The sequence below is a fragment of the Meleagris gallopavo genome, chromosome 2 (genome assembly GCF_905368555.1).
Source record: "Meleagris gallopavo chromosome 2, MGAL_WU_HG_1.1, whole genome shotgun sequence".
NCBI lineage: Eukaryota > Metazoa > Chordata > Aves > Galliformes > Phasianidae > Meleagris > Meleagris gallopavo.
The window spans coordinates 90266243-90291421 of record NC_139405.1 but is presented as its reverse complement, the minus strand read 5'-3'; the positions used below and the strand labels follow the sequence as shown (position 1 = coordinate 90291421).

The window sequence follows — 25179 nt, the reverse complement described above, 5'->3', positions numbered from 1 at the left end:
AACAATATTTGTTCTATCTGGAATAATGTAGAGTTTTGGAATAAATATTTTGTAAGTTGGACTTCAGAGGAAAAAATGGCTTAATAGAGAAGATAGTATGTATATGGAAATAATGGTAACAGATCTGTTCAAATAGTATGAAATGTTTATTCGTAAAACATTTAATGATACAAAAATTAAGGCTTGATTTCAGCATGTTCATGTTCTTCTTCTTTGCGCTTTTTCATTGTGTTTATGAACAGTGAAATTGAGATCCTGAAGATGAGATTCATTTAAGAAAATGAAATTGAATGTAATAAGAAAATGACTTTATCTTTAGATTGAGATATCCAACTGTGAAACCCCAGAAATAGAAACGAGACCCATGTAGTTTAAATGACTAGCCACAAAGCATGACATATGAATTCCAAATATCAAATAATAAACCAAATACTTGAATGTATCTGTTAAATGTATTTGAGAAAATTTGCATAATGAATAACTTCATAAAATTGTAAAGCTGCTGGCAGACAATTTTGCAAACAGGAAGGAAGCTGCACTCACCTCATAAATTGCTTGCAGTGAATAATGTTAATGTTTTAAAATGTTTTAAAATGGTGAATGAAATTTCCTGAACAATGAGACTTTCCATCTAGTTTATAGAGAAAAATAGTTTAGTTTTTCAGTATGCTTGGATTTTTCAAGTTAATACTTTAATCAGACAGATAACATGGGTTCTATGTGTTTTCCTGACAGACCAGCAGTACTCATGGTCGCCTTCTCACCACTTCAATGAAGAAAGATATTCTCCTGCTTCGAGGAATATGAAAGGATTATCTGGCAGTCGCAACCAACCACAGTTATGTTCAGCTCATACTTGTGGCTTAGCATCCCCTGAAGATTGTGAACACACCCACGACCATATCCACCATGGGCAGGAACCAAGGCAATCGTATCTTCTCAGCCCCACGGAGAGTTGCCCGATGGACCACCATCGTTGCTCGCCGCGCAGCTCCATTCATTCTGAATGCATGATGATGCCCATGGTAATGGGCGATCACATGTCAAGTAGCACTTTCCCCAGAATGCACTACAGCTCACATTACGACACAAGAGACGACTGCGCCATGTCTCACGGTAACCCTAAGATTAACCGCATTCCTGCAAACCTTTTGGACCAGTTTGAAAAACAACTTCCTCTTCACCGGGATGGGTTTCACACTTTACAGTACCAGAGGACCTCAACAGCTGCAGAACAACGCAGTGAGAGCCCAGGAAGAATACGCCATCTCGTTCATTCAGTCCAGAAACTTTTTACTAAATCTCATTCTCTGGAAGGATCATCCAAGGGCAATGTCAATGGAACAAAGGGAGACAGTCGAGGGGACGATCATCATCATGGACACCATTCCAAGCATAGCAAAAGGAGTAAAAGTAAGGAGCGAAAACCAGAAACCAAGCATAAATCTGGAATGAGCAGTTGGTGGAGCTCTGATGACAATTTGGACAGTGATAGCACTTATCGAACCCCTAGTGTGGTAAATAGGCACCATGCAGATCATATATCCCATTGCTACCCTGAGGCACTCCAGGGACATTTTGGGGATCTGTCATTGAAGACTTCCAAAAGTAACAATGACGTGAAATGTTCAGCTTGTGAAGGGCTAGCAATGACCCCTGATAGTAAATATATGAAAAGGAGTTCTTGGTCCACACTTACAGTAAGTCAGGCTAAAGAAGCTTATCGCAAATCATCACTGAACTTAGATAAGCCTCTGGTTCATCAGGAAATCAAACCTTCCTTGAGGCCGTGCCATTATCTTCAGGTAAGAAGATTTTCTTAACATTTGTAATGGGAAAAGCAACACAGATGATGCATAGTCGTGAAAATACAGAACTCATGTGTATATCTCTCTGAAGATCATATGTCTCACCTAATGCAAACGTTCCATTACAGTGGAAAAAAAACTCTTGCTTTAGTCTTTTTCTGTAGGGAATAGACTAAAAAAATAAATACAGGAGATGTGATATAAATTGAAGATCAGGGAATTTGTTGTAATCATCAGAGTTCATGCTGCACATCCTAATTAAAATCCATAGCTCAGACTGAAAAAGAGGCAGTTGTCCCAGCAGTCTGGGGCTAGAAATAATGTGTCAAGTACAACAGTAAATGAGTGATTTTAAAAGCAGGTGGTGTGGAATCCTATTGTTGTGTTAATTTATTCCTTTCTCCAGGTTGTTTAAGTAACAAGAGAATACATTTACTGGCATACTCAATCGCTTTGTCATGATGGTGATTATTCACAAAGTTCCTTTTAGTGACTGGGTCAATCAAAATCATACTGAGCTGAGCTTCTTTTGAAATCATACTATAATCTACCCTTGTTAATAATTATAAGAATACCTTGAGGAGATAGATATTTCAGTCCCAGTACTCAGACTATATGTGATGTTCTCTTGTTTTCTCTAGCAGCTCTCACTTTCTCCTAGATTTAAACTCTTAATTTGTTGCTTGCTGCCATTTGCCACCTCAGAATCATGCAGGTGTAACCATTTATGATGCTGCACAATGATCTAGATCCTGAATTGATAAGGGTTTAAAAAATAGTTCCAAAATATTTCTTTTTGGACATTTACACCACTTACATGGTGTAGGTACAGCAAAGTGCCATGAAAGTATGATTAGCACCTCAGGGCATACATAGAACTGCACTGGGAGCAGTGTAGAAAGGAGCAGCTGGGAGGGGAATTTCTTTAGCTGTCATTGCCACTGGAAAAAACATATTATACAAATATTCCCCTTGGTAGTTTTACCAAGTACAGCCTGCAAAGCCAAAGTTGTTCCGAGCATCTTCTTTTTAATTTCTTTTTAATGAACTTTCTCCAGAATTTAACTGGTTCTCACATTAACCCGGGCAAATCTTCACTCCAGATTTATGTATGGAGAGATCTCCAGTTCCCATGGGCTCTGCAAAAGCCAACAGACACAGACTGCTGCCTACTTCTGTGTGGAACTCTCTTCCCTCTGAGCAATAGGGAACCAATCTTACTGAGTCACACTTGAAGGGACAGATCTTTTCAAATACTTATATAGCCATCCAGGATCAATCTTTCTACTTAAAGAGGGAAAGTTCCTCATCGAAGAGAAAGGAAAATAAATAAGTTGCAACCCTCATAGCATTTCGATGCAAATTGGTTCCCATTAAGGCTGACAGCTGTAATATTGTTTCATATCCAAGTACAGTTCTCATGCATGTAAAATGGCCTGCCCTTCCCTGGAAGTTTTAATCTAGTTCAATGAGCCAGAACTGGAAGCGTATCTTGTACAGAGACCTCCACTTCAGTCTGTGTTATAAAATCAAGGATATGGATCTTACATTATGAAGAAGTTTAGATTTTGCTGGCTTTTTCCTTAGCGTAATATCCTTATACTTCCACTCATACAAGTCTACATCTTCTGTATCTTTGGGTTTCTTGATTTCCTTTTCATCATGTTTGAAATCAAACAATTATGTGATTTTATGTTTCCTTGTTTGTTTGCTTATTATTTCACTCTTACAACACACTTTCTCCTTGCAAAAGCCACCGTTTTTTACTTTTCATGAACCCTGCCCTTATTTCCATCCTTTATCAGCATCCTCAAGTGAATGTGAAACACAGAGTTCAAACATTAACTTCATTACTGCTAAGTTTTGGGTCAAGCCCAGTGGCAGGCCTAGGGAACAGGAAAATATTTTCTTACTTTTTTTTTTTTCCAGAAGTCTTTGTTTTATGCTTTTGGTGAATCAGGGATAACTGCTAGAAAGAAGTTTCATCTAGCAATTAGAAAGGTTCATCAACTGGTAGGTCTCCATCCAATTTAAAATCTGGGAGATATGAATTTAGATTTTTGCTGTACCAGAGACTTCCTCTGTGATCTCTGGCTTTAAGCTTCTTTTAAAATGGAATAGTAACCATTCTCTAATTCACAGAGATGCTATAATGTCAATCTGTCTAGACTTAAGGGCTCAGTTACTACAATAAACAATTTATAGCTGAGTCCAAAGCAATAATACAAAGAATTATATGTCATGAATATTTTCACTGCGAAATTTTCAAATAAAATATATGTTCTGTAGAATCTGCATCCAGTGCGTGGATATCTTTCAGATTGATTCGCTTGCTTATTCACTAGCCCAAGGTCAGCAAACAAATGAAGGGACCCCATTCTGTCAATGTCCTAGCTAAATACAAGGGTTTGAAACTTCTCCGTTGAGGGATGCTGCACTGTCACAATGTAATCATTAAGACCAGGGATATAAATCCCATTATTAGCTCTGCCGTGAACTTTCTCTCTGACCCAGGAAATGTAATTTGTTAATCAGCACAGATTTCAGTGAATCTGTCTGCAAAACCGAGGAAGGATATTTAACTTTTCTTACAGCAGTGAAGGAAGCATCAGTAAATAATGACTGGATGAAAATAATCACCAGGTTGAGAAATTGAGGAAGGTAGAGAAATGTCTCAGGATCCCTAGCCAGGAGAGTTTACTACACACTCCGCGATATCTGGAAATGAAAATGTTCAAGGGATTATGCAGTTCATTGTGCAGCAGTGGTTTCCCTGAGGTACATAAGTGTGCAGATAAGCATGAAGCCCCCAGGTCTTTGTTAGATCCTTATGTTTATAGAATTACAGCACATGTCATTAAAAGACGTTTCTCCTGAGTGATGTCAACTGGATCTGAGTCATTTTTCTATCCAGTGGTCTTAGTTTTTCTTTCAACACCATCAATGAGATATTACTACTTGTGTTTTCCACTGGCGCGTTTTGGCAAACATTATCTTTAGCTGGAAGTGCATGGCGTTGTCTTAGACCTGTACTTGAAACCACCTTCTGTCTGTCTTGCTCTGAGCTTCCATTTTCTCTTCCATAGTAATTACTGAGCTGTAATTTCCTAAAAACCAAGCCTTCAAAGGATTAACAAGGGAAATTGCTTTCTAAGAAGTGAGCTTCTATCGGATTCACAGATGATTAAAAACAGGAGAAAAGAGGTGATAAAAGCATCTGTGTATTATATGCTTGAGTCATGTCCTAGACTAGAAAGGAGGCATTTCTTTAACCTGTTAAAGTTCCAAGCTAGCCTCTGGCTCTCTCCTAGGTTTCTCACATTCCTGCTCTCCCACACACCTTGTAGCAGGAGGGCTCCTGCTCAGGTAGTGTGCTGGTCCAAGTCAAGGGTGGTTCGTATGGTCATATATATGGTCATACTGCTCTCCATGCCACCTTGACCATTTACCTTATTTCAGCATGGCTGGAATAGTCCTAAAGTGGCCAGTTTAAGAGAACAAAATTAGTAGGCATAAAGCTGTATGAAGCTGATTGTTGTTGTGATCTGAAGCTATTCATTACTAGACCAGATTTGTATCACTCCTGCTACCGTGCAGACTGGAGAAGGGAACAGGAACGAGTGGGAGTACCTTTGAGCTCCAGCTAGCTCTTAAACCACCTTAGCTGTAATGTGAACCCAGACCAGTTGGCTAGCACAGCAGTCAGTTCAAGAGCAGAGAGCAGTCATTTTGCAACTGAATACTGATAGCATTTATTAAATTCTGGTGAATGATTAGCAAGTTTTACTCATGGGCCTTCAATTTCAGTTTTGAATGCAGACAAACTGAGCTACAAATGCATTTTTGGGCACCAAACGTTTCTGTCATCTCTCTCCGTAGGCAGAATAATCCATGGAGATCACACACATATTTTAAGTGTACTTTTGTGTAGCTTTAACTGTAGTGGCTGTTACTGCTCTCTATGTCATTTTAATTTTAATGTAAAATATGTAAGGAAAAAAGATAAATGAGTTTTGAGAGCTCTTTTATCTTCATTGGTTGTTTTTGCTAATTAGGTTCAACACATACATACGGATTAATTTTAACTTGACATGAGTGAGAAGCAAAGATTTTCAACAGGAAGAAAAAAAAGTGTATGAACTAGATAGCTGTACAAAACTTATGAATACAGAAGTGTGCCTTATAGTTTCCAGGGCTGAAATACCTGTGAGTGTTAGTTAAAGAAAACTGATTCCTACAGTAAAGCCAAAACACAGCCAAAAGCATAGCAGTTACCATCTATGAAGTTCTGGAGCACAGTGCTGCGTGTTCCTGATTAATATTCCTCCCTCAGCCATTCAACAGCCTGTGAAGCAGCAAGCAATCAAGGTAAACATACCACAAGGTACAGTGAGTGAGTCAGCAGTGAAAAAGAAAATAGCATGTTGTTCTAAAAATGGCTTCAGCCCACTCCTGTCTTCCTACTGCATTTAAGTACGAGCGTCATCCATTACAGCACCGGCACTGCTAAGCTTGTGGGTAATAATGTCAGCTGTGTACTCCGCAGAATGAAAGAGAAGCTCAAGAGTTGGTCTCTTAAAAAAGAAAAAGGAAAAAAACAAAAACACATCGGTTTCAACAAGGCTCTTTGCTGGTTTAAGCTATACCTGTATGGAGAAGAGTTTTGAGGACAAGCTAATGGAGTAATAGGCATTAAGCTCTCAGTTGCATTTTTCCACAAATTTGTCTGGGGACAAGGCATAGTCCCACGAACTCAATTGCTGCCCTGGAGAGTCACTTGCTGCACTGCATTCCTCCCCTGGTGAGCGAAGATGGGTTTGAACCCAAAGCACATTTCTCAGCACTTCATTTTTGAAACGCTGAGAAATGAGATTGTGTCTGTTGGCCCAACATAACACCCGTATATGAGCTACAAAAATGACATCCAATACTCCACCAGCCAAAGCTAGCAGACTTTCGGTACTAATGTCTGAGCCAGTATCACCCACGCTGCCTTCACTACGATTTATGACCAAATTAACTGGGCTGTTTCCACAGCAGAAAAGGCTTGTGCGGATTGCAAGGCAATCAGCATCCTCAGCCAGCATGGACATGTGCTGAGCTGTTTGCCTCTCTACAGCCCAGTACAGTCCCACAGGGACATCTCATCTAACCCAGTGCCTTCCCAGAGCAGGAATGGAGTGGGCTGCATTGCCCTGTCCCTAAGCAGGCGAAAAAAGCAACCAACAATATCGTTCTATCAGTGATGCTGTAAAGCTCTGACTAAGCCGCTGTCTTAGTCTACTGGTGTCAATTACCGTAGTAATCAGTGATATAACAGTGCACTTGCCTTCATGCCTGTGTACTAGGAAGCTCATATTGACTTCAGTGGATTGCTGAAGCTTCTTCTTCTGAACAGGAATAGAAAGATCTCAGAGTTAGTATTTGTTAGCAGCCAAAACAAAGCCCTTCTATTGCAGAAGCATCAAGGCTGGGAGCAGAAAAGGGAGGCCGTGATCCTACTGCCCTTTAATCAGGCAGAATTGTCCTCCTTTAAAATGTTAGTACTGTGTGCTGCCAAATTGTTTTTTGACATTAACCTCAGCAAAGCTGAAGGCTGACCTTTGTAGTTGTTACCCAAAGGTGTCGCTGGAGAAATTTCCAGTCAGAAGTTAATATTTTATACACCTGGGCCAGTCTCATCTGTCAAATGAGAGTGTGGGGCCACGGTGACTGCACGCACTCCTGTGCTACTGGCAGCTGCCTTGGGCACACCTGGCTCCTCTGCTGGACAGCCAGGATGTTTTCTTGCAAGAACGTAACGGCACAAAAATGGTGAAGAGTTCGTAAATATTATTTTGATTTTTTTTTCCACCTGGTGCTGTACTTATAGCTGTTCATTGTGGTTTTGTTTTTTTTCAAGTGCAGTTGCATGTGTTTAAATGGCTGAAGGTACATGTGGACAACGTCTCTGCTAGGAGAAGTGATCTTTTTGAAAGTATGCAGATAACTTAGCATCACCTAGTAGCTAGACAGGATGAAGCCACTCATTTCACTCTGTGCTCTAAATAATTGCAGTCCTTTGGAGTTAACTGTACAAAACACTTCTTAGTTATAATGAGAAAAATGTATGAAAGGCATGTTTTATATAGTCTTTAAAATTATTTATGTTTTAAAGACATTTAAAGATGCTTTTTTCGCACTAGTACCATTATAACAAATAGGAAAAAAATAAAAACTATCATTTTCTGCCTAGATTTAAAAAATGCACTGTTTAATACAGATCTTATAGGTCAGGCTTGAGGATGCTGCCTCTTAGGTTCTTCTTGCATGTCTAGCTCTATAGTTACTCTGCAACGTCTGCAGTCTGTGATTTTGGAGATGCCATGTGTTTTAAGTATGTGGGGAGCACCTCTCTTTTCCCTTATGGACCTTTTTTTTCTCACTGTGTACTTCATTGACAATGAGTGATGTATGGGTTTTGCCCACAGGTAATGATAATGCTCTGAACATGAGCCAACAGTGTGCCCAGCTGGCCAAGAAGGCCAATGGCATCCTGGCTTGCATCAGAAGCAGGGAAGTGATTGTCTCCCTGTACTCAGCTCTGGTGAGGCCGCACCTCGAGTACTGTGTCCAGTTTTGAGCCCCAAGAAAGACATTGAGGCCCTGGAGCGGGTTCAAAGAAGGGCAACAAAGCTGGTGAGGGGTCTGGAGCACAGGCCTTATGAGGAGCAGCTGAAGGAGCTGGGGTTGTTCAGTCTGGAGAAGAGGAGGCTCAGGGGAGACCTTATTGCTCTCTGTAACTGCCTGAAGGGAGGTTGTAGTGAGCTGGGGATCAGCCTCTTCTCTCGTGTAACTGGTGATAGGACTAGAGGGAATGGCTTCAAGCTGCACCAGGGGAGATTCAGGCTGGAAGTTAGGAAAAACTACTTCTCTGAAAGAGTGGTCAGGCACTGGAATGGGCTGCCCAAGGAGGTGGTGGAGACACCGACCCTGGAGGTGTTCAAGGAATGTTTGGATTTTGTATTGAGGGATATGGTTTAGTGAGAACTATGGTGATAGTTGGATGGTTGGACTGGATGATCTTGTAGGTCTTTTCCAACCTTGGTGTTTCTGTGATAAGGTAACAGATCAACTCTGAATTTCCCTTTGTATCTACAGTGGTAAAGGCAAAGACATTTGCAGAAGGATCTGTAGGTGATTTTTACTGATAGATCGATCATGCAGCACAGAGTGGACTGATGATACTTTCTATTTCTGACTGTGGCTGGAAAAGGACATAGTAGTAGGAGCATGAACATCACACTGTGGTAGTCTTGTCTCCCACACCTTCATTGGTCATAAAAAAATATGCAAATATCAATGTTTGTGTCACTAACTTTAATGCATAAGTTTCCAAGGTAGCAGAAAATTAGGCCTCTCTTTTCCCAGAGCCCTTAGGTGCAGTGGATGTACTTTATGGCTCCACCTGAACGCCCTTCCAGGCCTCTTCTGCTTTACACAGTAGCTAAAAGGTAGTTTCCCAATGGGGGACTTCTGTTTTTCTCACTTCTACCTCACATTAATAGGGAAGATACAGCAGGAATCCTACAAATTAGGTGTTACCATATATATAAGTTTTGCATCTGCATACATGTTGTTTACACACATATCCATGTTGTTTGGACTTCTCAGTCCAGATAAAAGGAAAAGGCAGAATTTACCCAGGACAGAAGAAATGTCCAAGTGCAGTCCTGCATCTCTCAGGGTAGCTTAGATTCCAGTCAGTTTTTCCTCAGCTCTGCTTAATGTCTGACAAAATTGAAACAACAAAGTAGAAGGCCTTTTAATTCTTCTTCCTGGCGCCTGTGATCTTTAAAGCACATGGAGAACAAATAATATGCAACCAGCCCATAATTCTACTGTGTTGTAGTTCTGTATATTACTCAGCTGAAATGCTGTATCATTCCTTTACCTCCCAAATACTCACAACTGTTATTTACAATTTACTTTATTAATTGTCATAAATTCAACTCAGAGTTTTTTTCCTTTTTTGTAATTTTTCTTCACTGTGCTGTGCAGATAGCTGGGCTCCATCCACTCTGCAGATATATTTCAATTAACTTAGTCTTCTTTTCCCAAAAGCATCAATCAGTAAAATTTGTAGTTAATTTCAGTTGCTGTGGTTCTATGGCCCTTCTCTGCTGCCTTGTTTGTAGGTGTATTCCTGACTCCCTTTCATTTGCAGTGAATGATGAGCTGTAGTTCAGTGTAGGTCTTTGAGCAATGTGATGCTTAGTTTTATTGGCTTGAGCAGAATTTGCATTGTAGTTCAATTAATTCAATTCAAGGAGAAAGATGTAAATGAAAAGGCAGCAATGAGCTGGCCCAACAAGGCAAGGAGAAAAAAAGAAAAAAACACTTGGGGTTGAGACTATGGTAAATTAACTGGCAGAAATGCTGCCTTTTTTTCAGAAGCTTGAGAAGTTTCAAGTGTCTCTTTGATTCTTCTGTGGCTTGTGCATTATTGAAACACGTGCTCCCTTAGACTACATCCATACTAACAAAATCACCATCAGCAATATTGCTGATGACACCAAGCTATGTAGTGCAGTCGACACCCCAGAGGGACCAGATGCCATCCAGAGGTGGTGAGGCACTGGAGCACGTTGCCCAGAGAGGTGGTGGATGCCCCATCCCTAGAGACACTCAAAGCCAGACTAGATGGGGCTGTAAGCAATCTGCTGTAACTGTAGGTGCTCTGAGCACCCTGATCTAGCTGTAGGTATCCCTGCTCACTGAAGGAGGCTTGGTCCAGATGACCTTTAAAGCTTCCAACTCAATCTAAATACTAAACTGAATAGTATTCAGAAAAGTTCCTTGGCACTACATCCTGATTCTCTATGCTGTTTTGTTATTCGGCCTCTCAGGCACTGTTTTGATTCCAGACAGCTAGAATTTCCCTAAACGGCTCCTGGGTACAGATCAGGACATACTGCAGATCAGAGACCATTCTCAGAAGACACCCTGCTTTGGAGTCACAGATTGCAGAGCCGTATGGATGTGGGGTGCTGCAGGCTTGTTTGGCCTCCAGACAAGACAGTGAATCTTCACCATAAAGCAGTCATCATGCCATTTTTATCCTCTCTCTAGTACTGATGACTGTGCAGCAGCACAGCAAGTTTGCAGCACCTCACCAGCTCAGATAAAAAATTTATTATTCTTGTTAGGATTATTTTCCAACCAACACTCTAAGTCACTTTACAGTTACTGGGTTTGCTAGAAAAGCTGAATATTGCTTAAGGAAAACCTGTTCAGTCTACACTGATGGTAGTATATTTTTCATCAGCTTAGGCTAACCATGAGACAGCATCCTGAGTCACCTACAAAAGGAAATACATAGTTGAGCAGAACCTAACATTCTTGGTTGAATTCATACTGTTCTCATGTCTTGGATTAACAGGCTATATCTATGTTCTCATTTAAGCACAAGCCACACTCTCCCTTCGGTTCAAGCTTATGTCGTATTTATGATATCAGTGAGCTCCGGGCTTAGCAAGGAAAAGTCACTTATAGTGAGGACAAACTCGCTGCTGACATCTGACCACACTTTGGTTCACTGTGCCAATATGGTGCAAATCCAGAAGATCCCAGAGGGAACCAGCAATGTATCGTGGGATTTGTGGAGCATAGTATTTGCAGCTAGCTGAATGGCAAGTCTCTTTGAGGGCTGTACAAGCACAGTATGTCATGAGGTGGGCATTTGCCCCACATTGCTCCAAACAATATAAACAAAGCCAGACTGTCACCACAACCATGAGCATGAGCAGTGTGCACGGGTGAACCTCATGAGGTTCAACCAGTCCAAGTGCCAGGTCTTGCACCTGGGTTGAGGCAACAGTATGCATACAAGCTAGGGGATGAAAGGATTGAGTGCAGCCCAGCCAAAAAAGGCCTGGGGGTTCTGGTAGATGACAAGCTGGACGTGAGCCAGCAATGTGCTATCACAATCCAAAAAGCCAACTGTAGCCTGGGCTGTATATAAAGAAGCATGGCCAGCAGGGCAAGGGAGGTGATCCTGCACCTCTACTCTGTGCTGATGGGGCCTCATATGGAGTATTGCGTCCAGATTTGGAGTCCTCAGTACAGGAGAGACATGGATCTGTTGGAATGCATCCAGAGGCGGTGGGCACAAAACTGATCCAAGGGATGGAACTCCTCTCCTATGAGAACAGGCTGAAAGAGCTGAAGCTGTTCGGCCTGGAGAAGACTCCCAGGTGACCTGATAGCAGCCTTTCAGTATCTAAATGGGAACGATGGGAAGTAAGGGGATGGGCTCCTTACAAGGGTCTGTTGTGATAGAACAAGGAGAAATGATTTCAAGCTTAAAGACAGTAGAATTAGGTTGGACATAAAGAAAAAGTCTTTTACAGTGAGAGTGGTGAGGCACTGGAACAGGTTGCACAGTGATGTGGTTGATGCTCCATCCCTGGAGACTTTCAAGGTGAAGCTGGATCAGGCCCAGGGCAACCTATCTAGCTGTGGTGTCCCTGTTAGTTGCAGGGGAGTTGGACTTTATGACCTTTGAAGGTCACTTCTGACACTAAGGATTCTATGATTTAACCATCCTTAGGTTATAAATTGCATAGTTGCTGGAAAACCAATCAGGAAACCTATTGCTGGTTCACTTTGTTTGTTTGTTATAAGTATTATTTTAATGAAATGTTCTCTAGAAAGTAAAAAAGTGGTGAGCAAACAATCCCAGTTACACTGGATTAAATCTTCTCATCAAGGAGAGCAACTGTGAGTGGGATTGCCCATAAAAAACTAAAATCGGACAGTAAAGAGCACTGGCACTGTTGTTTCTATTTGAAACTTTCCAGCTAGAATATTATATTTATGTTTTGTGATATGCATGAGTGCTGAGAGTCCATCAATTCCCAGATTCCTGATTTGAAGTTTTGTTGTTTGCAAGCCACTGTAAAGCCTACATTGTTTAGTATCTATGTGATGTTCTTCATCTTCCTGTCATACTATGGTTATTCATATCAAAGCATAGAGAGAATTGCAGTTAAGACAAATACATCTTGCATTCTCAGATTAGGTCCTGCCTTGATCCTGATGTTGATTGACTTGTGGAGAACGCTGAAAGAACTCTCTGTACTTCTAAGTTGTCAAGACGTTCAGGGAGTAGGGGGTGGCATGTGAAAATTAAAGCTAATTAAGAGGATTGGCATTGTTAGTGGTGAGGAGGAGTCCCTGACATATTTTGTAGAGGTTTTTGAATGGCTTCATTGTATAGTTCATACTCATTGAAAAATGAATCAGCACATTTGAAAAAACAAAATACAGGAAATGTAGATTAAAATGTGTACTGAGAATGGCATTGAGATGCAAGCATAAGGTTAGCGACTGAGAAAACAAAGCTTTATTTTTAGATAATGTGCTCATCACCCTGTAAAAACCAGTAGTGTTTAGCATCCACAGCCAGTAGAATGTCATTAATTTAAGAAGAAAAGTCTAGTAATTAGTCACTGTTCCTTCTTCTGTTAAGTTTTAACTTAATGAGAGTTTTCCCAACTCTCATTATAATGTCAAGAAAATTCCTACCATGCTAAGAACATTTCGATCTGCCTTGCAAGATTTTCATCTGTTTCACCTATTTACAGCTGTGCACAGAGATTGTTCTTCTAAAGCTCCTCAAAGAAGATTTCACTTGAGAAAAAAAAATTTACCTACATTTCAGATATTGTCCTTTTTTTTTTGTCATCTTGACCAGACTGAGAAAGCATAAAATTACAATTACGTATCAATTACATACTGTTTCCTATCTCACCCTTCTTTCTGTCATCTGTAGTCTAATTTCATGCACAGACAGCTTCTAGTAAAATGTGAAATATATATTACTAAAATAAGATTTAGGTCAAAATGAATATTTCAGTGCATTTTACATCTGCACGCTAATTAAATTTCACAGGACTCCTCTGAGGTAGGTAATTCTCATTTTAACCTTTCAGTATGAGAAATAAGAAGAAGTGATAGTCAACTCCCTCAGCTGAAGCCATATATTTAGAAGTGTTTCATTTTAGATAATAAAATGGTATGCCATATTTTAAGCAGATCAGCAATTCAGTGGTGGAACACCTTTAAAACTCTTGGCACTGGGACCAAATGCCACAGAAGTGGGTATAACAACAGGGGCAGATCTATTTTGACAGGCCAATGGCAGTTGCTGGTTTGACTTCTTTAGCTAAATCCTGAACTAAGATCATTGAATTAACAGTAGTCAGATTCCAGAAGAATGAATAATTCATTGATTCTTCCAATTTTGACATCAGTGTTTTTTAAATTCAAGGTTGAGTATTCTGACTGCCAACACTAGTACCTGAATGGGAGCCTAGATTTCCCATCTCTGTTTAGATATAAGGAAACATTTTTCTACCATAAGCATGATTAAACATGGGAACAAGTTGCCTAGAGAGATTTTGGAGTCTCCATTCTTAGCAAAACCCATCTGGACTGTCTGCTGTACCAGACATTGCCTTGACAAGGAGCCTGTATTGGAGACCTCTGAAGACCCTTCCAACCTCAGCAATTCCATGATTCCAGAAGTTTGGTGAATACATTCTTGTTTTCTGCATAAATGTACTTCTGTTTACATATGGAGAATGTATGCAATTTGAGAACTGGGGAAGACCTACTGCAGAAGCCCAATCGGGTATGAAGGCAAGCCTTCTTCAGTCCTGTTCTTCTGATGATGTAATCTAAGCAAAAGTAATACACACCGACCCAAAGGACTTCGGACAAAACACAAGAGTAATGGCTTTTCTTCTAGAAAGGGAAATGTGAAAAACTGTACTCTAGAACACTTAAATTCACACTGTTAAGATCTCAGTTCCGTTTGTACCTGACCATGCCTTGCAAGATGTAGGCTCCAACCCACATTTTCCCAGTTCCCCAGTGAGTGATAAGGCAGCTTAGAATTAGGGCATTTCTTTTTTTCTTCATATTATCCACAATTTTAATGCAAAAACTCTTGTGCATAAAGTTCATGAGAGTGTTTGGCTCAGGACTATAACTAAGGTCCCTTTTTACAAGGTAATTGCCTGGGTCGTGATTGCTGCAACACATTCTTATACACAAAGTCCTCTTCTACTGAGCCCTTCCTAGGAATTCTGAGCATTTTATGGGAAGAAAAAAAAAAAAAAAGTCAATTTGATTTTCAGAAGATGGGTTCTAAATGGGAAATGACAAAATGACCTTTCTGCTGCCTGTAACTGGATACAATACACACTATAAAGAAGAAGGAGTTTAGATTTTTCTTCATACTCTGACTTTTGATTGACTAACTAAAGGGACCTTTTGATTCCTTTTGGACACTGTTATAAAGAAGCTAATTCTCCAACGTACTTTTTCTGGCAAATTCAGGCTCCTACCTAAGGTTCTGAAGTTCACTTCTAGGATCTGTTGCATAAAATGTAATAAGGTAAGTTTTAGGTACCAGGTTCTGGACCTCAGTAACAAACCTAAGATAACATAGTGAATGAGAATCAGAACAATTAAATCCATTTCCTGTACATCCCTTTGCTCCTCGTATCAACAATGTATTTAATTGTTGAAAGAAACTCATGATTTTCTGCAGTATTTTAATGAAATCAGCAGCCAGTGGCAAAAATAAAGGAAAAGATCTGGACCTTGTCAGCTCGTTGTTCTTACAAAAGGAAATTCATATGGTAATATGCAGTCTAACTCCTCTGTGGGTAAAAACTGCATACACAAGAATTCACGTTAAGGTCTAGAACAGAAGGAAGACTTTTTTTCAACATTATAAATATCAGCACTCATTGCTATATGCAAGTAGATAATTAGGGTAATTATTCCCAGTTAGCAGCTGCAAACTCTGCAGATGGGAATTTCAGGGGCTGGTAACCATTGTAAGAAAGTATTTCTGCATGCTGTAAAGCACTTTCATATTTTGGAAAATACACATATAATGACCCTCACACTTGCTGTAAAACATCGTTGTTAATACTTCAGTATAAAGAAAACTCTTTCCTGTACTATTTCCTGTATTATTATAGTACTACTTTTCTTTAAAGCTACAGTGCAGCTTGAGACTGCCTGGATTTTTCTGTATATTTAACCCATCAGTTAAAGTCATTAATGAACCAGCGCTGGCCAAACTGGGGCTCAGATTTTGCTTCTTTTCTTGCACCATGAGGACAAACAATGTCAATGGCCCTTAATTGTTTCTGAAGACAGCAGATGGACCCCAGCTGTTGTCATAGGCTGGGTATGAAATCTGAGAGAACACGCAGTGAAACTTCCTTGCCAGGCTTCAGAATCCCTGTGCTTGGTGGATTCTGTTCCTTTGTATGGCACAACAGTAAAAAAAAAAAGAAATAAGCATACCTATTTTAATTGTATATAATGCTTCTATTTCAATAACAGGTTTGTATGATAGTCAGTTGGTTATTATGGTTATAACAGGATTCATGGTGTGCCTGTGTGTGCAGTATGTCACAAGCACAAATGGAGTAGGGATTCTTCAGTTCTTTCTTTGGAATTAATTAAGTTACGAACTCAGAAAGTATAAGAAACATAATTAGCAATAACAGTAAGACATGTAACTCTAAGATTTGTTTTTTATAAAGCTTCCTATCAGTCATTCCTCTCTTTTAAAATAAGCTTTCACTTTCCAACACTACAACTAAGCCTGTGTTTATTCCTTTATCCTTATCCTATCCATATCTGTATACCTTGTTCATCTGGATGTCCATTAAAACTTTTTCAGGATTTGGAACTTGTTTTTAGCTTTGCTGACATATAAGTAATAGAGAGCTTTAAAAAATGAGAGCCTGTTCATATGATATCCATTAATATTTCATAGTATCATTTTTTAATTCTGATTTTTACATTAAATTGTACAGCCAGTTGTGGATAATAATGCTTAAAAATATTTTTACTGTATATTTTAGAGAACTAACTCCTACAAGTACTACTACACGTAAATATCTCTTAATTTTCACATCCCAAAAGTCTTTCCTCCAAAATACTTTTTGTATGTTAGGTTTTAGAAAGGAAATGAAGAGGATGTATCACATTTACAGGTTTCAAGTTTGGACAAAAAAATTTCATGCTATTCATCCAACCACCATCCAAAAGTGAATAATAATCAAGGTTTCACAGAATCTTAAACTTAAGGTTTGTTTCTTTGCATGATTTAAGCCATAATTCATTTAGATTCGTGCTCCATCTTGTTACTTCATATAAGAATATAACTCGTAATTTATTTCTTTGATGTTCCCCTCTAACATTCTCTGTTCATTGTGATCTGATTCATCTCACTGACCACGTGAGACCATCGTCAGTATCTCTTTCTCCTCTGCGCTTGTTTCTTTAATATCTCTATCTTTACTTGTTCACCCTCTTTTTTTCAATTTCATTTCCTTCCTAATCCCTTTTTGGGACTCAAAGCACCACTCCAGTTCACCTGTTGTGTGGCTGATTCATATATCTTGAAAGGCAGCAAAGATGACAGGGGGATCATGTTAGGTCTTTAAATCTGAACTCCAATCCTGCTGAAATCAATGGGAACATTTACTGCAGCTCCACAGTGAACTCTGTCTTTAGGTCTGAAAAATATTTGACTTGAAAGTCTTTATTTGGCATCTTGCTTTGCAGAAACTCCTTAATATATGTTTTACTTGAAGTTCTGATTTATAGTGTATTGGTAAATAATGCCGTTGTACTGTGTAATATATAGGAAGTATTATGCTTATAAAGGATTTGATGCTGCCAAGTGCATCAGCCCTGGTCCACCAAAGTGTTCTGTCGCATCTTTCTTTTTAACTGTAAATCATTATAATGGATTTCAGTGAGTTGCTTATATTGTTTAAGTAAATCAGAGACCTCTGGAGATTATTGAGTCCAACCCCCCTGCTAAAACAGGTTCCCCATAGTAGGTTGCACTGGAAAGTGATCGAGTGTGTTTTGAGTATCTCCAAAAAAGGAGCCTCCAAGGAGCTTGTTCCAGTGCGCTGTGACCTTCAAAGTAAAGAAGTTATTCCTCATGTTCCTTCCTCTGTTCCAGACTATGCAATTGCTCCTTGTCACTGATCTGGGCAGTGCTGAAAAGAGCCTGATCCCATTCACTTACCTTTAGATATTTATAAGCATTGATAAGATCCTCTCTCAGCCTTGTAATCTCCAGGTGGAACAGTTCCAGATCTCTCAGCCTTTTCTCATGTGAAAGATGCTCCAGACCCCTCATCATCTTTGTGGCACTCCACTGGACTCTCTCTAGAAGTTCCCTGTCTTTCTTGAACTGAGGAGCCCAGAACTGTTCACAGTATTCTAAATGTGGCCTCACCGGGGCAGAGTAGAGGGAGGGATCACCTCCTTTGACCTGTAAAGAGTGGCCACCCCAGGATCCTATTGGTCTTCTTGGCCTCCAGGGCACACTGCTGGCTCATGGCCAACCTGTTGTCCATCAGGACACCCCGGTCCTTCTCTGCAGAGCTCCCTTGCAGCAGATCAGCCCATAACCTGTACAGAAGCATGCTTGCTGAGCTTATATGCAAGGCTTTAAACAAGGCTGGTTTCACTGGAAATTGAAAATACTACTCCTATTCAGGTCTCTGACAGTTTGTAGTATAGACACATATCTATATTCTATATATGTATCATCTGACCACTAGATTTACTTTTTGAAAAACCACCCCAACTGTATGAAAGCAGCTCCAGCTTCAGTGTATTATTAGTAACTCGCTGCATTCCTGATATGTTACAGTCTCTATGAAGCATTTAGCAGTTGCTAAATTAAAAAAACAAAAACAAAAATCCTTTGCCACATTTGCTTTTTTTTTCTTTTTCATAAGTTTGTCCTTAATCAGAATAGTATTCATTTATGCATAAATCGTGGCTTAGCTTAATTTAAAGACCTCAGTGAGTTTTCTGTCTCTGACATACGATCAGCCTACTGTTTATCAGCTGAAAATCTGCATCCAAACTTTTAAGAGGTCAAGATTTCCTGTAATTTAGAGCATATGTACATGTAGACCTTGCAACAAAGCTCACAACCAATGAGTTGATTGTTTCTGAGGTTCCAACATTTATAAAATTAAAATTTTCCATCCTGATATTGAAAGTAAGTTCCCAAATCATTTGTGGCCCTTAGAAATTTCTTCCTAAGTGATTTTTCTCTGAAGAAAAAAAAAATCACAACTTTTCTGTATAAAATGGAAAATGGAAAGAAGTATTTAAATATATGAAAACAATGCATGTTTTGCATTTGTGTTTGATGGTCTCTATTAGGTACCTCAGGATGAATGGGGAGGATACCCTGCCAGTGGGAAAGATGAAGAGATTCCTTGCAGAAGAATGAGAAGCGGGAGCTATATTAAGGCTATGGGAGATGAAGAAAGTGGAGACTCTGATACTAGCCCCAAGACATCACCAAAATTAGCAGTTCGACCCGAGTCGTTATTAAAATCCATTGGACAAAGACCACTGGGAGATCATCAAAAGTAAGTTTTACTACACCATGTTATAACCCTTCCTGAAAACTTCCATGAGTAGATTATTTTTCTTTGTGTCTTACTGATAGTGATCATTCTTCGTAAGAAAAGATTATACTGTAGGTAAAGCTAACTTTGTCTTACTTAGTTTTAAATTAGCTACAGTTTCTCTTGATTAGCGGATGAAAAACTGCTGTCTTCCTCCATTTGTGTAACAAAGGTATTACTTAAGAAAGAGCTTATTATATTTACTGAAGGAAATATATCTATCTTCATATGAGATCTTTAAAAATCTCAGTCTTTCTTTTTAGGAGGATAATTTTATAATTCTTCGGGATTTTTTGGTTGCTTTTTTTTCTGAAATAGAAAATACACTATTCTGTAAGAGCTGTAATAAGAAGCAAATGATTGTGCGTAAGTTTGGCACCTTAAATCTTATCAGTACAGTGCTTTTTTTATGTATCCGATATATTGTATAATACTCATTTAACACTTTGTAGATGCTTTGGTTCGACTGCTTTTTTGTTATTGTTTTATTGTTGTTTTTTTGTTTTCCACTGTTCTGTGTTCTTTTCTTCATTCATTGCATCTTTAATACTACCTATTAAATAACTAGCACAATTTTAAAAAATATAGGAAAACATGCAGTTGTATGTTTGTGTTTATATTCTCTTCAACCTTTCAATGTATCATTTTAAATAAACTGTAATTCTTTAGAACACAACTGGAAAGTGGTAGCCACATTTGCAATGTGCTTCTATGAATGTGGCTGGGTGTTTCTCACAGCTCAGAAAGTTGATCTTTTTGCCTGGAAGAAATACATAAAAAGAAGAAATGAAGAGTGAAACCTTTGATTGTTGTTTATTGTTCTCTTGATAATACCATGCACAATATATCATAATGACTCATCCTTTCATAAAATAAAATGAAACAAAACAGAAACCTTAGGCAAAAAAAAAATACTTTTGACTTAATTAGATTGAATTATTTAGCTTGCAATCTAGAAGAAAAGCACCAGCTTCCTCTGCTACTGAAGAGAACAGTGGTTTTGTACAATTTCTTATGTGATTCTATAGCTTCTATTCAAATGCATACAGAACAATGTTTGTACTATGAGATGCTGTAAAATGTCTGAGATACTGTGAAGTGAGATTGCTCTGATAAAACTCATTCAGAACAACTTATGGCATCACAAAGAATGCAAAAGGCCTGTGTTTACGCAACTGAGCCAAATCTGAATGTGCATCTGAAGGATTTGCTAGCATAGTAGCTCCAGTGGTGGGACCATTGGCTTTTTATCTAAATACTGCTGTCAGACCTGGTTGATTTCCAAAGATCAAAATGTAAGAGCTTAAAGGTAGTGGTTGGAATCAACATTCAAATATATATATTTATATCCTTAGTTGTTGTGTCTGGGCTGATTTTGAATTTAAGGCACACTGGCTATAGTGATTGGTTTAGTCATGGTTTCTCTAGGTCTCTGGGAAACAAAGAGAGTGGTCATGCATCAGGGGGTGAGTAGAGGTTGTTCAGGGTAAGGAGCCCATAATTTCTCAGCAATGGCAGAGGCTTATTTTGTGAATTCCTCTATCTTGGATTTTCTTGTAAGTGATTGTGAAAGCTGTGGGTCCTGCAAAGGGTCAGATATCCCAGAGGGATAAATAAGGGAGATCTAAAGTCCAGGGCTTGCCAAGAGTGACCCTTCTGAATGCAATGGGCAAAGGGAGGTAGTCAGCTTTCACACATTGACAAGCTGTATTTCTGCTAATAAATTAAACAGTGCCAGAGCAGAGGCCTGAGCACTGAAATCTGACCACATGGACTGACCGGGTTTTAGAGGGGTCTCTCTCAGATTTGTCATTTGGGCCTATGAGTGCTTCCTTAACCACTGCTGGGACTTGATCTGGGTGGTAGTGTACGCCCAGGATCATTCCCAGAAGGCAGTTTGGATGCAGCCATCCTATTTTGAAGGGTAAAAAAGTACAGCAATGTGGTTATAGCCAGACAGTGCCAGTTGGCTTCAAGGCCAGAGAACAGGCGTAGGTAATTGTTAATGTATTTGTACAGACATAGCAACTGAATCAGAGGAGAGCAGGAAGGACCACACCAGTTAGATCCCAAAGTGTCAGGGAGCCCCAGTGCTATCCATTGACTAAAGGGGAAAGCCAAGTTTCTATCAGAGCTTAACTCTGCTTTCTTGACTCTGCCTTATCATGTGCTTGCCAACTATTGACAAAATAATCCTTATGCTTCTTTAAAATTGGCCCTCTTGTAAGAGAGATACTGCATTGTTATACAGGTTATCCTGTCCGATTTAACTTTCTGAGGTGACAGGGACAAAGGATCTGCTAGATCAGTGTCACTGAGTAGGTGGATTATGGGATCCAGCTCCAGAACTGGAGATGTAGGCGTGCTGTCATGGATGAAGATACATGGAAAACTGGTCAAAACATTGTTGATTAAAACCCCAGTGCAATGCTGATGCAGTGTAGTTGGGTTGACAGCAGTGCATGTTCCTGGCCCCCAAAGATTTATTGGCATGGAAACCATTAGCTGCAGTAGGAAAAGGATAGTTTTTGTGATACTGTGAAATACTACTCGGGATCTGTTGACAATTTGTCATAAACGCTGCACTAGAAATAACTGAGAATCTGACCTGTTGCTCATGTATCTTTTAAATCCTCATTTTTGCTTTAAACTGAGGGACAGTACCTTGAATCTGCCAGCCTGCCTTGTAGAGTTTTTCCTGTGTGACCTTCAGATAGAAATGTCAGAACTATCCTCATTCTTGAATGTCTGTCTTGCAAAAACCTGCAAATTCCAACAGCCCTTGACGTTATGCAGTACTTTGGGCAAGCAGGCAGACAGAAAATTTCTTGTTTCACAGAAATACCGATGAAATAATGATCCAAAACCTGGGATTTCACCAAAAGCCATCTCCTCCCAGTCCTTCCCTGTCACTGTGTCAGTGCGGGTCCCTGTAAAGTCAGTTGGATCACTATGAAGGGTATAGCAAGTGGTGATGGTCATGGAGCCTTCCTCCCTCATCCCACATGGTTCAGTAATCCTCCTTGCATGCTGACTGCCCTTTGCAAGGCTGATCTCACTGCTGAGCCAGAATTGAAGTTTTTGAACAGCGTTCTTGCATGTATAGCTGGACTAAATAACGTGACTGGCATGTCTTATGAGAAATTACATAATTCAAGATGTCAGCTGCATTAGCTTGCTTTTTAGCTTGTTTATAGGATGGAGGGAGCTAATGCACAGAAATAAAATAGGGCTTTTAGTCTCTTAGTCCTTTGCTTGAATGGGCAGGATAGCTCAGAACTGAAATCTGGAAGAGCACCAGTAAACCTGCAATATGAATACTGATAGTTTCATTGGCATAAAAACATGCTTTTGCTTCAATAGGAGGGTTTCGTAAGAATGCACCTAGTTTTTTTATCACTATCCTGAATAGGCTAAAATGGAAACTGGACAAGTTTTCACTTAACCTTAAACGTAATGTTGCCGTGTGTGCATGTTTCTCCTCTGAGTTGTATCAGGCATCTTTGAAAGGAATTATTTCCTATTTAAATTCCATTTCTATTTTGACCAAAGTAAGCCCCTGTTTTGTTGGTTCATGTTGCTCAAAGATTGAGAAAATCAAACATTAAAAATTCATGAACAATAAAAATGCATATTTGTATCTGAGTAAATAATTTTATGTAACAACATAACAAGGAGGTAAACGTAACTGATTTAATAGGACCATTAACATTCTGAAATCATTTATTTTAAGTAGCTCTTGGAAAGAAGCATATTTTAGTCCAAATGGAAATGAAAAAGAAGTTGAGGGTCTGCCCTCCTCTGTTCCACACAGATGGTAGTTGCAGGGCTTGCACTCAAACACTACCATCTGATCACCACCACTATCAAATCATTGGCACAGCCAGCATCATCCCAGCCTGCCTGCAGCCCAGCACCAGGCTGGCTGCTAGGCAGCACCCAGGCATGTTGCATGGACTCACCCTGCTGGATGAAATCACCCTCAATACAAGATAAGAAAGTTTAATCATGCGGATCAGTTGGCCGAAGGGTCAGATAACAAACCTGACTTATTTCTGATGTAGTCTAAGTGATTCAAATTTTGCTGGATTTTTCAAAAATTAAATGCATCCAGATATCTATAGACTACCCACCGAAGATAAATGCAGTTCAACTCTTTCTTTGTGAATGCTGTTTCAAAAGAATAAGTAGCATGTCATGCTATTCACTTCTATAACATCAAGTCAAAGGCCAATGTAATTTATTATTATTATTTCGAAATTACATTTGAGTGAAATATAATACGATAAAGCTTGCTGTGCTGGAGACAGGACACATATCTGAATCTGCTTTCTTTGTACTTTTTGCTTTCTTGAAATTGTTCCAGAAGTGCCATTATTGTGGAAATTACTGAGAATCACAAGGGAAACATGCTTAATTTTTTTTTTCTTTTTTAGTATTTTGTTACTTTGCTTTATGATAAGGCATAAAAAATCTTCTAGATGTCAGATTCAGTATCTTTTGAGCATATATGTGTGTGTTGGAGGTGAAGCAAGCCTTTTCAATTCAATCCATTATTTTTTACTGTGCTGTGAAGCTATTGGGGATGGAGTTCAAATCATAGATCACAGAATCGCTCAGGTTGGAAAAGACCAAAAAAAGATCATCAAGTCCAACCACAACTTAACCATTCTACCCTAACTCTAACAACCCTCTGCTAAATCATATCCCTGAGCACCACATCCAAACGGTTTTTAAACATATCCACGGATGGCGACTCAATCACCTCCCTGGGGATCCTATTCCAGTGCTTAACAATCCTTTCTGTAAAGAAGTGTTTCCTGATATCCAACCTAAACTTACCCTGTCTTGAGGCCATTTCCTCATCCTGTCATCTGTCACCAGTGAGAAGAGACCAACCCCGCTGTTGCTGTAAGCACCTTTCAGATACTGGAAGAGAGCAATAAGGTCTCCCCTCAGCCTCCCTTTTCCCAGATTAAACAGCCCCAGTTCCTTCAGTCTCTCCTCATAGGGCATATTGTCCAAGCCCTTCACAAGCCTTGTTGGCCTTCTTTGGACCTGCTCCAACATCTCAGCATCCTTTCTGTACTGAGGTGGCCAAAACTGAACACAGTACTCAAGGTTGGGCCTCACCAGTGCCAAGTACAGGGGCAGGATGACTTCCCCAGTCCTGCTCACCACACCATTCCTGGCACAAGCCAGGATGCCATTGGCCTTGTTGGCCACCTGGGCACACTGCTGGCTCATATTCAGCTGACTGTCCATCAGTACACCAAGATCCCTTTCCATCAGGCAGCTTTCCAGCCACTCCTCCCCAAGCCTGTAGGGTTGCCTGGGGTTGTTGTGACCAAAATGCAGGACCTGACACTTGGCCCTATTGAAACTCATACAGTCGATCCATCAACTCTGATGGAAAGCAGTTTGCAGAATATAGAATGTAGAAGGTGTATACTGTGCTGCCAGGTATTCTCATTTATAGTAACAGTGCAGAGAGCTGAACAAGTAATGGAATTGTTAGCTGAAACAAAGGGAATGTCAATCCTGAACAAGTTTCATGGAACCCTGGAAGAGAGACTGCCCACACAATTTGTAACCTAGTCAATGTCATTTTTCTGTATTTGTGGCAAAAGCAAAGTTGAGAGATGGAAGCATCAGAAATGTTGTGATCAGAAAGGAAAGCTAAAAATAAAGCTTTTGGGCTACATGATGGAAAAAAAAAATTATATGACTGAAGACAACATTTTAGTCATTTGATGCTTCTGGTATACAGGAAAAGAGGACTTAATACACTGATTATGTAAATGAACAGGGTAGCCCTGTAGAAGTAGCTAGTTCTGTTTTCACTA

At 39.7% G+C, this 25179-nt stretch overlaps 1 protein-coding gene across 4 annotated transcripts in view; it reads left to right on the top strand.

The window, feature by feature from the left end:
- Positions 1 to 25179, top strand: part of DLGAP2 (DLG associated protein 2) — a 454788-nt gene that overhangs the window by 361825 nt on the left and 67784 nt on the right. For all 4 annotated transcript variants that reach the window (XM_085217936.1, XM_085217937.1, XM_010707780.4 and 1 more), the window contains 2 exons: positions 736 to 1805; positions 19083 to 19294. In XM_085217936.1, coding sequence (XP_085074062.1) covers positions 736 to 1805; positions 19083 to 19294 — 1282 coding nt within the window. The remainder of the gene's footprint in view (positions 1 to 735; positions 1806 to 19082; positions 19295 to 25179) is intronic.